The 14886-nt window shown below is 51.9% G+C and overlaps 1 protein-coding gene across 2 annotated transcripts; it reads left to right on the top strand.

Annotated features, from left to right (window-relative positions):
• Window positions 1–4738: 4738 nt before the first annotated feature.
• MPND (MPN domain containing) lies at window positions 4739–14850 on the top strand. 2 transcript variants are annotated; one of them, XM_043466240.1, is made up of 13 exons: window positions 4739–5280; window positions 5378–5640; window positions 6369–6605; window positions 9001–9133; window positions 9792–9876; window positions 10091–10187; window positions 10425–10497; window positions 10578–10654; window positions 11862–12048; window positions 12134–12204; window positions 13030–13119; window positions 13767–13859; window positions 14608–14850. In XM_043466240.1, exons 1-13 carry the CDS (start codon window positions 5274–5276, stop codon window positions 14683–14685), a joined length of 1491 nt encoding a protein of 496 aa, XP_043322175.1. In that variant the 5' UTR covers window positions 4739–5273; the 3' UTR covers window positions 14686–14850. The 2 variants fall into 2 exon arrangements, with proteins under 2 accessions (XP_043322175.1, XP_043322176.1); XM_043466241.1 differs by having other exon boundaries at window positions 4740–5280; window positions 11880–12048.
• Window positions 14851–14886: the final 36 nt, after the last annotated feature.

Raw genomic sequence — 14886 nt, forward strand, 5'->3', positions numbered from 1 at the left:
GCACTAAATCTGTATATCAGTTGGGGGAGACTAGCTTTTTTTTTTTTTTTTTTTTTTAAATTTTAGGCAGTGCCACAAGTGGGATCTTAGGTCCCTGACCAGGTATGGAACCCACACCCCTCTGCATTAGAATGTGTAGTCTTAACTACTAGACAGCCAGGGAAGTTCCAAAACTTGATAACTTTTGCATACTGTGTTGAGTCTTCCAACCCACAGACATGGTCTTTCCCTTTTTTCCTTCCTTCCTTCCTCCCTCCTTCCCTTGTTTCCTACTGAAGTATAAATAAATCGAACCCACATAATATTATGTTAGTTTCAGATTCTCTTCATTTATTTAAATCTTTGATTTCTTTCATCAGTGTTGTATAGTTTTCAGTATCCAAGTCCTGTATCTGTTTGGTTAGATTTACATCTAAACATTTCTTTTTTTCTTTCTATTTCAAAACATTATAAGTGATATTGTATTTTCAATTCTTTTCATATACTCATTGTTAGCATACAAACATGCCATTGATTTTTGTGTGTTGATCTCTTATCCTATAACCTTTCTGAATTAACTCACTCCTTAGTTATAGGGGCATGTTTGGGAGATTTCTTGAAATTTTGTACACAGGTCATGTCATTTGCAAATAGGGTTAATTTTCAATTTATATGCCTTTTATTTCTTTTTCTTGTCTTATTGTAATGGCTAGCACTTTCAGGACTCTGTTGAATCAGAGTCATGAGAGTGAAGGCCTTTCCTTGTTCCCAGTCTCAATAGGAAAAGTGTTACATCTTTTACCATGAAGTACAATGTTACCTGAGGTTTTGTTTATGTTCTTCATCAAGTTGATGTAGTTTCCCTCTGTTCCTGGTCTGCTGAGAGTTTTTATTATGAATGGGTGTTAAATTCTATCAAATGCTTTTTTTTTTTTTTTTGCATGAATAGATACGTTCTTGGGACATGTCTTCTTTACCTTGTGTATTAGTATTCTGTGGTCGCTGTAATAACTTATCATAAATATAGAGACTTAATGCAACACAAATGTATTATCTTACAGCTTTGTAGGTTAGGAGTCCTATGTGGTTCTCATGAAACTAAAATCAGGGTGTTGGCAGGACTATGTTCCTTATTCTTTTTTTCTTTTAAGTATTTATTTATTTGGCTGTGTTGTGTAGTGCATGAACTCCCTAGTTGTGGCACTCAGGCTTAGTTGCTCTGCAGTATGTGGGATCTTAGTTCCCTGACCAGGGATCGAACCCACATCCCCTGCATTGCAAGGTGGATTCTTAACCACTGGACCACCAGGGAAGTCCCTGAGGGCTGTGTTCCTTTCTGAAGGCTCAAAGAATGAATCTATTTCCTTGCTTTCTCCAGCTTCTAGCTTTCCCCATTCCTTCCTCCATCTACAAAGCCAGCAATAGTGGGTAGAAACCTCATGTTATATCAGTCTGAATTTCTCCCACAGTCACCTTTCCCTGACTCTCTTTCACATTTAAGAATGCCTGTTATTATATTGGACTCAGTAGATAATCTGGGGTCATCTCCTTATTTTAATGATTATTACTTTATTTTAATGTTTCCTTATTTTAATTTGATTAGCAACTGTAATTCCATCTGCAAACTTAAATCCCCTTTGCCATGTAACCTAAATATTCCTAGGCCTTGGAGATTTGGACATTGACATCTTTAGGGAACCATTGTTCCACCTACCACAGTCTCTTTAATACAGTGGAAAACACTGATTGAATTTGGAATATGGAAATAGCCCTGCATCCCTGGGATAAACTCCACTTTCTCATGATGAATACTTCTTTTTATATATATTGCTGAATTCTATTGATTAATATTTTTTTAAAGATTTTTTTTGTCTGGATTCACAAGGGATGTTCTGTAGTTTTGTTTATTTATACTCTCCTTATCTGGTTTTGGTATCAGGGTGATGCTAGCTTCATAAAATGAATTAGGAAGTATTCCTTCTTCAATTTTCTGGAAGAGATTATATAATGCATGCATGTACGCTAAGTCATTTCAGTGTCTGACTCTTTGCGACCCTGTAGACTGTAGCCTGCCAGGCTGCCAGGTCCTTGGGACTCTCCAGGCAAAAAGTGGTGTTAATTCTTATTTGAACCTTCGTAGAATTTTTCACCTGGGCCTGGAGATTTCTTCTTTGGGAGTTTAATTTTTTTCAATTATTTTTTTCCCAAACAAATTAACATTTTTATTAGCATGGTAAAAAAAAAAAAAAGTTTTTTAAACACAGGAGATTTTGACCTCAAATATTTGTTAGGTCCTGCTACTGAAATGAACTTGTAGCTAAACAACTTATGGACCATGATAATATCTAGTCCCTTTTGGGGGACTTTTAAAATTACAAATTCAGTTTCCTTAACAGTTCTAGGACTGCCTGGACTTTATACACATAGCAAAGATTAGCTTTGGGAATTCACTGAAGAACTGTGTAACTCTTCCTCTCCTGAACTATCTGGTAATGTTGATTATACCACCTGCCATTTAGGGGTGCCGTAAATTGTTAATGGTTGATAAGGTCACAGCGGCTAATTTATCAAAGGCAATGGGGATTCATAGACGGATTTAGAGCAATGGAGGGAGGTGGTCATAGTTGCATTTTAGTAAGATTCCTCTGGGGCCAGGGTGGGAGATGTAAGTGGTGTGTGTGAATATGGAGGACTGAATCTCCAGGAAATGATCCAGATGAGAGATGCTGGAGATTCAGCCCTGGGTTTCAGAAGAGAGGCAACGAGAAAGCAGACAAGGCCATGGGCAAATAAACTGAGGCCATGTGAGCTCTGCCGAGTCTAAGCAGCTGTGTGTTGTCCTCAGTCGCGTCCAACTCTGAATCTCACGGACTGTAACCCACCAGGCTCCTCTGTCCATTGAATTTTCCAGGCAAGAATATTAGAATGGATTGCCATTTCCTTCTCCAGGGGATATTTGCGACCCAGGGATTGAACCCATATTTCTTGAGTCTCCTGCATTGGCAGGCAAATTCTTTACCACTAGTGCCACTTGGGAAGCCCCCCTAAGGGGCTGGGAGATGCCTATTTGATGGCTGGACCCTGGGTGGGTGGTGAGACGACTCCAAAAGGAGGTTTGGACTGGACACAAAGTGAGTGTCAGGGAACATTAACTATCAAGTTAAGAAGAGAGGAACGGAATTTTCTTTGAGCCAAACTGAAGATTATAACAGGAAGCAGATTTTCTGAAAGCTCTGAGAACGGTTCCGCCTGTTAGTAGGCATGGTCATATATATTTCATTTATGCATGCATGCCTGCTGCGTCACTGATTCCCTGCCCACAGATTGAACCCACGCCCTCTACAGTGGAGGCATGGCTTCTTAACCTCTGGACCGCCTTGAGACAAAGGATCACACATCAAAATGACATACTGTTATTTACATAAACTTCACTAAGGATACATAGTCCAGGTAAGCAAGTACAGAGTGAGCAGCAGATCATCATGACCCCTACAGAGCCGGGAAAGAACGCTGTTCTTTTTTTTTTTTTTTTTTAGAACGCTGTTCTTATAAGAAGATACATTGTCAACATTAGAAAAAAGAAAGGAAAAACACACACACACACACACACACAACATGGAGAAGGAAATGATAACCCATTCTTGCCTGGGAAATCCCAGGATGGGAGGAGCCTGGCAGGATACAGTCCAGGGTGTTACAGAGTCGGTCACAACCTAGCACGCATGCATGGCTGATTCACTTCGTTGTACAGGAGAAACTAACACAACATTGTAAAGCATTATCTTTCAATTAAAAAAAAATGGGGGAAAAAAAGAAATAAAATGTTAGAAAAAGAAAAGAAAAGAGATCTTTACTGTGGAGCAGGAGTTCTTATCTTCCCATCTTTGAGGATCTCTGGTTAATGTGCTACACAGATTAGGGAGAGAGGGAGGGAAGAGGTCCAAACAAAGAATTGTTGTTTACTTTTTCTTGTCCTGCCTTAAAATACAAACTTTATTGCATCATGAGTAATAATAATCACTCACATTCCCCAGCTCTTACTATATGTCAAGTCCTGTTCTTTAACAACTCTGAAGTACGAATTGTTATCCCCATGAGAAAACAGAGAGGTGGAGACACATGGCCAAAGTCACAGAGCTGGGAAATGGTAGAGCAAGATTTGGAGCTAGGTTCACTCTCATTACAGACCACTGTGGCTGGACAGCCCTGTCCCCAACAGCCTGTCCCCTCTTTCGGACCGGCATCGGGTACATTCATCTGTAGCTGAGTCCAGCCAAAAAATTGCCGTGCAGCTGGAGGGAGCCTCTGCCCAGGGCTTTCAGCCCTGCCTGGGGTTGGGGAGTCCCAGTGATAGGAGTTGGCCCTGCGCCTCGGGGCAAAGGTCCTGGGACAGTGACCAGAGACAAAAGAGCAGCAGTTGTCCCGCGCACGTCTAGCCAGAGTCCGCCCACGTGCACCGCGAGCTGAGGGTTGGGTAGGAGAGGGGGGGGCGGGGTCTCAAGGGAGGTTTGACCCGCGAACTGATTGGTTGGTTGAAGACCCGGGGGCTCCTGCTGACTGGTCGAGGAGGAGCAATTTAACGCTTGATTGGCAGGAGGGATTCCACCCTCTATCGTCTATTGGCTGAAGATGAAATAACCCAGTTATAATTGGCTGGCGGGCTCTGCTGCGTTCCAATCAAGGCAGTCGAGGGCCGCCGGGGGAGGGTGGAAATTAACCCTTTAGAGAATGCTGCCCGGCTTGGGCACTTTAGAGTCGAGGCGCCGGGTTGTTTCCTCGATTCTGTCCCGCAGCGCTAGGGCTGTGGGGCTCATCCTCCCAGGCCTCCGTGTCTTCCTGGTACCAACAGCTGAGGCCTGTGGGTTCCTCAATAGGAGTGGTCGCGGATCTCAATTTCCCCGCTAGCCGTAGCGAGTTGAGCCCCCTATGTCCCCCAGACCCAGGCCTCAGTCGGTGACCGCGGGTGGAGTCATTGGTTCTCCGAAAGCGGAAGCCCGCGGCCTCAGTGTTCCCAGTGGTGCCCCGAGCTCTCGGCTACCACCTCCCTCCCACGGAAGGTGGCCTCAGGCCTCAGTTTCCCGAATGGCCCCCTAGGGTTGAACCCCCACTTCCCTCTCCCGCGTGAAGAGGCCAGAGTCTGGCTGTCCCCGGCTCGGCTCTGCTGGCCGAGCCCCCAGTCGCCCACCGGCGGCGGCCAATGGCAGGGGTGCTCCCTCCTAGGGGCGGAGCCGCGTCACGTGCCGGGAAGAAAGAGCCCGAGGCGCACGGGGCGCGGGGAGTGGGGCGGAGCGGCCATGGCAGGTACGGCGGGCCTGGCGGGGGGCCGGTGGGGCACCGGGCTGGGTGGTTGCACCCGGTCAGGGCGCGCGGCTCCGCTGCAGCCTGTCGCTGCCCGTAGCTCCGGAGCCGCTGTCCCCTGCGGGCGGCGCGGGCGAGGAGGCGCCGGATGAAGATGAGGACGAGGCGGAGGCCGAGGACCCCGAGCGGCCAGGGGCTTCGGGAGGCGCGCGCGGCGGCGGAGGCGGCGGCGTCGGCGGGGCGGGACCGGGGAGCTGCGGCGGGCCAGGGGGCGCGCTCACTAGGCGCGCGGTCACGCTGCGGGTGCTCCTCAAAGACGCGCTGCTGGAGCCCGGCGCCGGAGTGCTGTCCATCTACTACCTGGTGAGCACCTCCCGGCCTCATCCCATCCCAGCCCGTGCATAAAGGGGAAACCGGGTCCAGTGTGCTTTCTTGCCGCAAGCCGAGCCCCTGGTATGGGGAGGGGAACCTGAGGCACAGAGCATCCTGACCCAGCAGGAGCCTTTCTGGGTGGGAGAACATTGTTCACCAAACTCTCCGTTCCACAAAGGAGAATCTTTGGCTCAGAGAGGACACTAGTGCCTTCCTGGCTATGTGACTTCACTCAACCTAGGCGTATCCTAGTTTCCCCATCCGTAAAATGGGATTTTCTTTCTTCCCATGGGGTTGCATGAGGATGCAATGAATAAACTGCTCAGCAGTGTGCCTGCTATACAGTAAGTCCTTTATAAGTGTTTGTTATCATTACCATTATTGTTATTGTTGTCTTTGTGAGTGGGAGCAGTTTGTGAATTGAGCATCTGCTGTGTGTCAGGCTATGTTGGGTGTTAGGGACACAGTGGAGATCAAGTCAGATGCAGTTCTTGTCCTTTGGGGCTCACAGTCCAGTGAAGGGAGTGGGGACGGACACGTAACTGGACAGTTTCAATCCAGGCTGATCAGGATGGTACCTAAGCTGGAAGCCTCCTGGAAGGAAGTGGGAGATGGGTGGCAAGCCCTGGGAAGCAGCATGGGGTCAGGGAGGTCTTGCTGGAGGAGGGAGTCTTGATGAGTACCAGCTCCTGGGTCCAGCCAACCCACTGTCACTGCAGGGGAAGAAGTTCGTGGGAGACCTGCAGCCCGATGGAAGGATTGTGTGGCAGGAAACAGGCCAGGTGTTCAACTCACCCAGCGCCTGGGCCACCCATTGCAAGAAGCTGGTGAACCCGGCCAAGAAGTCTGGCTGTGGCTGGGCCTCTGTCAAATACAAGGGCCAGAAACTGGACAAGTACAAAGCTGCTTGGCTCCGGCGAAACCAGCTCCATATGACTGCAGCTGCCGCTGATGAGGTACATCCTTCAGCCTCCCTGACTCACTGCTGGATAAAGAGTGCCCAGAGAGAGAATGTTGGAGCTGGGGCTTTGAGGGATGAGTAGGAGTTGATCAGAGTGAGATGAAGGGTAAAGAGCTTTCCAGAGGAAGGAATGGCATTTGCACACCTTTGTAGGCAGCTGTTGTTAGCTGATGCAGCTGGAGATTTGATACCTTAGTAGCTGAGGGGGCTGGCAGCATTGGCAGGGACCAGATTTTGGAGGGTCTTGAATACTGTGATCATACTAACACACACACACACACACAAACACACACACAGAGGCTAGAGTTGATGCTGCAGTCTTTTTTTTAAAAAAAGTTTTTATTTATTTGGCTGCATCAGGTCTTAGTTTTGGTTCATGGGCTCTTTGTTGCAGTACATGTGTCTCTCTCTGGTTGTGGCTTGGCCTCCCGAGTGTACAGGCTTAGTTGCCCCATAGCATGTGGGATCTTAGTTCCCTGACAAGAGATCGAACCCAGATTCCCTGCATTGGAAGGCAGATTCTTAACCTCCTGACCACCAGGGAAGTCCCCTGATGCTGCAGTCTCGAGGCAGAATTTCTTGTTTTCCAGGAAGCGTCAGATTTTGCTCTTAAGGCCTTTCACTTGATTGGGTGAGGCCCACCAACAGTATCAAGGGTAATCTTCTTTATTGAAAGTTGACTTATTGTAGATGTGGACCACATCAACCCGATGCCTTCACAGCAACACCTAGACTAGTGTTTTATTCAGTAACTGGGTACTATAGCTTAGCCCAGTTGACTTATAAAACTAACCTTCACACCATACCATAGGGCTGTTCATTCAGCAAGCATTTAATAAATGCCAGCTGTGTGCCAGGCCCTCTTCTGCGTGCTGGTGATAAAGCAGAGAGCCAAATGAGAAACATTCCTGCCTTCATGGAGAGAGAAACAAACAAAAGAAATAAGTTCATCTTATCATACTTTGGAAGAAGTGAGCAGGGGCAGGGGATGCAAGTGCTGAAAGGAATAGGATGGCTAGGGAAGGCCTCATTGAGACAGTGACATCTGATCAGTGAACTGAAGGGGTGGAGGCAGGGAGCTATAAAGAGTTCTGGAAAACAGCATGTGCAAAGGCCCTGAGGCTGGACCGGTCTTGGTATTTTGGGGGAACAGCAAGACTCTGATGTGGCTGGAGCAGAGAGTGACCATAGGGAGAGAGGGAGGAGCGAAGGGCAGGGAGGGGACAGGGGCAAGTCGTGGAGGGCATGGTGGGCTGTGGGGAGGACTTGGGCTTGTATCCTGAGGGAAGTCGGATCTCTGGAGTACTGTGAGCAGAGTAGGTGTGGGGCCTGAGTCAGGTCCTTAGCGGCGCCCTCTGGTGGCCGCTGTTGGGAGTACAACAGGAGCCAGGGATTCAGGGTGCAGGTGGGTGATGATGGGGTGAATCTGGCGGGCCTTTGAGGAGGAAGTGGGTAAGTTCTGGTTAATTCTGAAAGTGGATGTGATGTGATTTGCTGGTGGATCTGATGTTGGTGTTAGGAGATATTTTGTTCCCCTAAATGTTTTTGCAAGCGCGTGGACAGGATTACCCTCATCGGAGATGTGGGGAGGAGCAAGTTTAGGGGGATGGTCTGGGTGGCCTTGTTGAGTGCGAACACCCCCTTTTGAGATGTCAGGGACTAGCCGGACCTGGGGTCCGGAGGTCAGGGGAGACCTAGCCTGAAGTCAGGACTGTGGGCAGTTGTCCAGGGGGCACACGGGGTTTGAGGCCACCCAGAAGGGGTGTGGGTGGGGGAATAAAGAGGCGGGAGGACCCAGCCCTGGCCCAACGAGTGAGATGGGGGAGAATAAGGAGGTGCAGGAGAGGTCGGAGGTAAGCCGGTCAGTGCGGGGGTGAGGATCCCTGAGGAGTTACCAGGAGACGCTGCTGAGAGGGGGCGGGGGACAGAGACTGAGATGTGGCCGTTGGGTTTGGACAGAGAGGTCACCTCGTCAACGGCTCTTTACGAGAAAGGAGGAGAGGTTATTGAGAGAATCTGATCAGCTGAATCCATGAAAAGTCTTTGACAGCTGGATGAATGGAGCAGCAGGGCATATGTTAAATGCTTTGCACGCATTATCTAATTTCACCTTTATGCCACCCCTGTGGGGCTGGAAGTCACTGTGACGTTTTACAGGAGAACAGAGACTGAAGTCAGCTTGAAATAGGCAGAGGCGGGATTCCAGCCTGAGCAACTGGTCCACAGCCTAGATTGTCTCTGCTCACTCTCTCCATCTAGTGGGCCCCCGGGGCAACGACAGGAATGGCAGGTTCTGGCCTGCCAGAGTTCTTGGTCGAACTTGGGGGGAGGGTATGGAGAATCCAGCTAAAAGTCCTGTCGCGTTCCCCCACCACCCCGACCCCACCCAGAGCCCGGCCAGCGAAGGAGAGGAGGAGGAGCTGCTGATAGAGGAAGAGGAGGAGGAGGTTCTGACAGGAGCCTCAGCGGAGGACAAGAGTAGGAGACCGCAAGGGAAGGGCCCCTCAGAGCCTGTCCACTCGGGTAAGAGGTCTGGGGGAGGGGAAGAGGTGGGGACGGTGGGGGGAGGTGGACAGAGCTCAAGACGGGGAGGAGGCTGGGTGTAGAGCCTGCTAGAAGCCTGGCTGACTTCCCAGCCCTCGCTGCCTCATTTCACTCTCACCGCCTGACTTTTTAAGTTCTAATTCTACATTTCTTGGTCCCACTGACTAATTTCTTTATCCTTACTCCTCCATAGGATTTCTTTGCCCTGTTGTCTGATTTCTAGCCCTGCTGCCTGATTTCTTTGCCTCCCTGTCTGCTCCTTACCTGGTTTCCTGATCCCTTCTGATTTTTTAGTTTCTTATGTCCAGTTTGTTAACTTGCTGCCTGATTTTTTTCTTTGTTTTTAAAAATATTGATTGACTGATTGATTTGGCTGCACTGGGTCTTAGTTGCAGCATGCGCGATCTGGTTCCCTTACCAGGGGTGGAACCCACGTCCCCTGCATTGGGAGCATGGAGTCTTATCCACTGGACCACCAGGGAAGCCCTTTCTTGATTTTTTTTTCCCTTTCTTGATTTTTTAAGACTGCCCCTGGAGTCCTTTCTTTCTTTGACTGCCTGGCCTTGGTTTTCCAGTTCCTGGCTGGGGAGAAACTGATACTGACTTCTTTTCTTAACACCCCCTGCCAACTCCCCAGAGGCCACGCCCCCAGGGAAAAGGGTGGAAAACAAGATCCGGGTGCCGGTGCGCTACTGCATGCTGGGAAGTCGTGATTCGGCCAGGTCAGATGCACCCCATGCCCTCTAAAACCCCCACCCTCATCCCCATCTACAGAAGCTCTTGCAGCATGGGATTGGAGGACAAGGGCAGGCAGGGGAAGAATGGAGACAAGGCCTCAGATCCTCAGAGCTGGCTGTGAGACTGAGGCAGCCAGTGTGTGGGTGAGGGAAGGGCCTTGGGGTTCCTGAGGCTGTGGAACCTTCCTGGCTCCCACAGGAACCCCCACACCCTGGTGGAAGTAACGTCTTTCGCAGCCATCAACAAGTTCCAGCCGTTCAACGTGGCCGTCTCCAGCAACGTGCTGTTCCTGCTGGTGTGTGCCCAACTCCTACCCTGTCCCTTAGGGCTCAGGGGCTCCCAGGCCTGGGGAGGGGCTGGTCCCTGCCCAGAGGGTCTTTGGAACAGAGACCTTGTCTGCTCTGTTCACTATTGGTAAATAGTAGGCACTCAATCAATATCCGAGGAAGGAGGGGGGTGGGCTGACCCCCAGGACGGCCTTGGGACCTGGCGCAGTCTGAGTGGGTCTTCCCATGTCCCTCCCCCTCCCCAGGACTTCCACAGCCACCTGACCCGCAGCCAGGTCGTGGGGTACCTGGGGGGCCGCTGGGACATCAACAGTCAGAGTGGGTATTGGGGGCCCATGGGCAGAGAGGGTGTTTGGGGGCCGGGGTCGATGTCCACCCCTTCTCCCGCCTCCGTGCAGTGCTCACGGTGCTCAGAGCCTTCCCCTGTCGGAGCCGGCTGGGGGACGCGGAGACCGCGGCCACCGTGGAAGAGGAGGTGAGGGGGCGCATGGCGACGGGGTATTTGTTGGGGGTGGGGGTGGGGCAGGCTGGCGCGCACACAGCTGTCCTGGCTACCGCGGCAGGGCGCCTAGCGCCGTGTCGCCGCTCAGCAGGGGTGCAGATAGGTACGTGTGAGCTCCAGTCCCCGCACTTGTGACCCCCACCGTCATTCTTCCTCTGCGCAGATGCCGCCAGCCCTTCCCTTCTCAGCCTGCCTGTCACCTGGTAAAGGCCGGATAAATATTAAATGCCCCCCTTCGATGTTTTCCTAACAGTGCTTAATATGGGCCTAGCACTGCGCTAAGCGCTCCACGCCCACCTTTTCCAGCATGGTCCGTTCTGGAGGACAGAATAGGTGTGCATTCTGTGCACAGCTTTCTCCACCCACCTCTTCCTTTCTCTTTACGCTTGCGCTTGCCTCTACTTGAGTTCACACATCTGCCTCTTTATTTAATTATTAGCACCTACTGTGTGCCAGGAATTGTGAGCTGGGGATACAGCAGTGAGCAAAATAATATTTTGCCTTAGATTTACAATAGGAGCATTTATTATTTTATTATTATTATATTATCATTATTATATTATTATTTTTTGGCTGCACCACGGCGGCTTGTGGGATCTTGGTTCCTACACCAGGAATTGAGCCCCACCTCTTGGCAGTGAAAGGTCCAAGTCAACCACTGAACCACTGGGGAATATAGGAGGCTTTAAAAAAAAATTACTTATGTTTGGCTGTGCTGGGTCTTTTCTGTAGTTGTGAGGCGTGGAGGCTTCTCTTATTGCGGAGCACGGGCTCTGAAGCATAGGGACTTAAGTAGTTGCGGCTCCCAGGCACAGGAGCACAGGCTCAATTGTTGTGGATGGGCTTATTTACTCCCCGGCATGTGGAATCCTCCCAGATCTGGGGTTGAACCCTTTATCTCTTGCATTGGCAGGCAGATTCTTTACCACTGAACCACCGGAGAAGCCTGGAGCATCTTCTTTATGTCTTTGTTGACTGTCCCCCTCACTGGATTCGCTGAGTGCGGGGCAGGGTCTGTCTCGGTCTGTCACTGCTGTATCCTAAGGGGCCTGGTACACAGCAGGCGCTCATTAAATGTTGGCCGTGTGGGGCTGGATGGGTGTCCCTGGCGTGCTGGCAGTCGGGAGTGGCGTGAGCGTACCAGGGCCGGTGGAACCCCACCGTCCCGCGCCGGCCCCAGCCGCGTCTCTGCCCCCAGATCTACCAGAGCCTGCTCCTGCGCGGCCTGTCCCTGGTAGGCTGGTACCACAGCCACCCGCATGGCCCGGCGCTGCCGTCGCTGCAGGACATCGACGCGCAGATGGACTACCAGCTGCGGCTGCAGGGCTCCAGCAACGGTTTCCAGCCCTGCCTCGCCCTGCTCTGCTGTGAGTCCAGGGAAAGGGGCGGGCGTGGGCCCTGCCGGTCACCGAGATCCCAGGTCCAGCCCCTTCTCTGTGTCTCCGCCCGCAGCCCCTTACTACTCTGGCAACCCCGGCCCAGAGTCCAAGATCTCGCCCTTCTGGGTCATGCCGCCCCCTGAGGTAAGCGGGGCTTCAGGGGAGGTGTGGGCGGGGCCCTGCGTGGTTGTGGGCGGGGTCAGGAGGGCTTGTTAGCGGCAAAAAGCCAGTACTCTGGTTCCCGGCTCACTTGGGGAGCTGGGGCCTGTTTCTCTCATCTGTGAGATAGGAACATAATCATTGTGCTGAGGCAGTAGGTGTGAGTGGTGCTGAAAAGGTTGGGGCTCCAACTGTAGCAAGCTGCCTTGGCTACCAGTACGGCCTCCAACCTGAGACCTGTCTGGTTTCATTCTCCAAGTCGAGTCTTGGGGTCAGAAATTAGCTTTAGAAAGGAATTAGGGAGCCATGGCCACTCCTCTGTGTGTGTGTGTGTGTGTGTGTGAGAAATTAGCTTTAGAAAGGAATTAGGGAGCCATGGCCACTCCTCTGTGTGTGTGTGTGTGTGTGAGAAATTAGCTTTAGAAAGGAATTAGGGAGCCATGGCCACTCCTGTGTGTGTGTGTGTGTGTGTGTGAGAAATTAGCTTTAGAAAGGAATTAGGGAGCCATGGCCACTCCTGTGTGTGTGTGTGTAGAGATGGATGCCACCCTAATTAGGGAGCCATGGCCACTCGTGTGTGTGTGTGTGTGTGTGTGTGTGTGTAGAGATGGATGCCACCCTGCCTCCCTGGTCGCATTGCTGGGTTCTTCGGAGATCCCACGTGGCTCTGAATCTGATCCCAGCCCAGAGCCAGGCCTACAGTATCGACTCCCTGGCTCCCAGCCCAGGGAACTTCCCGCTGTGCCCTGCAGTATTGGGCTGGGGGGCGGGGTGGGGTAGCTAGTGGTGACGAGCTTGTGTCTCCGCCAGCAAAGGCCCAGTGACTACGGCATCCCCATGGATGTGGAAATGGCCTATGTCCAGGACAGCTTCCTGACTAATGACATCCTCCATGAGATGGTAAGCTCACTCTGGGGTGGCATGGGTGGGGGACCCTGGGAGGAGCAGGCGGGGGCTGAGGGTGCCCCGCTAGTTGGACATAACTCTAGGACTCAGGAAGCTGTGGTTGAAGGTGCCACATCAAGATCCTGATAGGTCTCTTCTGCTGCTGAAAATCACGGGCTCTCAGGATCAAGTCCCCAGTCCCAGTCTCGGCCCCTACCCCCACCCCCACCAGGCCTCCTTGCTGTTATGGAAGGTGCTAGGGACGCTCCTACCTTGGGCTTTTGCACCTGCCACTGATTCTCCCAATGGAGACATGTGAGGACCTCAGGTGTCACTCCTGCCATTCAGTAGGCACTTAAACGGAGATAGTTCATCATACCTGTGACATCACAGATGTTCCTGCTCAGACTATGGCTAGGCCAGGGAGCTTTTCAGGGCGGGGTAGAAAGAATCGGTGCAGCAATTCTTCTGCTTCTGGGGGAGGTGTCTCCTCCTCCAGGCAGCCCTCCCTCCTGCCAAGTTCCTCCATTTCCCCAGGGTGGCACTGCTCGGAGGTCCCTCTCTTGGGGATCTGGGTAACCCCTACATGCTGCGCTGCGTTAGTTTGGAGGCCCCTTGAAGGGCAGCAGCGGCTGGAGCTCATGTGTTCTCTGTCCCACTAGATGCTGCTGGTAGAGTTCTACAAGGGCGCCCCTGACCTCGTCAGGTTCCAGGAGCCTTGGAACCAGGAGCACACCTACCTGGACAAGCTGAAGGTGAGGCTCACACCTCGAGTCCCGTGCAAACCCTTCCTTTTGTAAAGATCTCAGGGAGCCCCACAGGAATATATCCACAGGCAGCCTGAGGAAAAGTGAGTTAAGTGGGCTTGTACAAAAATATTTTAGTCAGAGATGAGCACTGCCAAAGAAAAGTCACGTTTGTCACACGGGGTGATGACAGTGGTGGAGATCGCTATCAAGTGCGGATGAAGATGTAAAAGCCTGTAGCCCTTGTGGCCCTGGGTCTATCCCGGCTGGAGATGCTGCCCCTGAACAGGAGGGGGCTCTGAGTCTGAAGCACAGCAGAGCTGAGCCAGGCAGAGGGGCTGGTGCTGCGAGTAGGACGATCCAGTCTGTCCTACCCCCCCAACCCCGTTAAGTCAGCGGTATGTGTCAGCAAGGGCTTGGCAGCCTTTTGTGTCCTTCCTGAGAGCCATTCTCAGAAGACACATTCCACTCGGCTTTACAGAGAAGCAGCTTCCTCTGTTCGCTTGTTCTGTTCAGACTGAACAGTGGACGGGGCTTAAAGCTGCCACACTGGCCACCTCCTACCGCGGTGCTGGTGGGTAGGGTGGGCGTGGCCTCGGTGCATGGGGGGCGGGGCGTGGTGGGGAGGAATCATACCCCACGACGACATTCCTAGGCCCAGGATGCACCTGGAGGTGTGATTTTAGGGACACCACCGGGGTTAGCGGAGCCCTTAGCGGGGCAGGAGCCCTGAGGCGCCGGACCTGCCTGTTTTCAGATCTCCCTGGCCAGCAGGATGCCCAAGGACCAGGGCCTAGGCCACGTGCTGGAGCAGGTTTACAGCGTCCTCAAGTAGGGGAACTGAGGGCACCAGTCTCCAAACACAGGAGAGAGGGCTCTGGTCAGACGCGGCCCCTGCGCCTCTGGGTGAGGGGGTGGGTCCAGAGCTTCTGTGCTATTTGTCCTGTGTGACTGACTGTGATAGCAGGGGCTCAGATTATATAATAAAGGAGAAACGGGCCAGGTGTGTCTCAGGTGCTGTGACTGTGGGGAGGGC

Source organism: Cervus canadensis, chromosome 4, assembly GCF_019320065.1.
Source record: "Cervus canadensis isolate Bull #8, Minnesota chromosome 4, ASM1932006v1, whole genome shotgun sequence".
NCBI classification, from domain to species: domain Eukaryota; kingdom Metazoa; phylum Chordata; class Mammalia; order Artiodactyla; family Cervidae; genus Cervus; species Cervus canadensis.

Coding starts and splice junctions, on each gene's coding strand:
- MPND (XM_043466240.1), top strand. Junction 13,120..13,766: donor ATGACATCCTCCATGAGATG/GTAAGCTCACTC, acceptor CTGTCCCACTAG/ATGCTGCTGGTAGAGTTCTA. Junction 13,860..14,607: donor CCTACCTGGACAAGCTGAAG/GTGAGGCTCACA, acceptor GCCTGTTTTCAG/ATCTCCCTGGCCAGCAGGAT.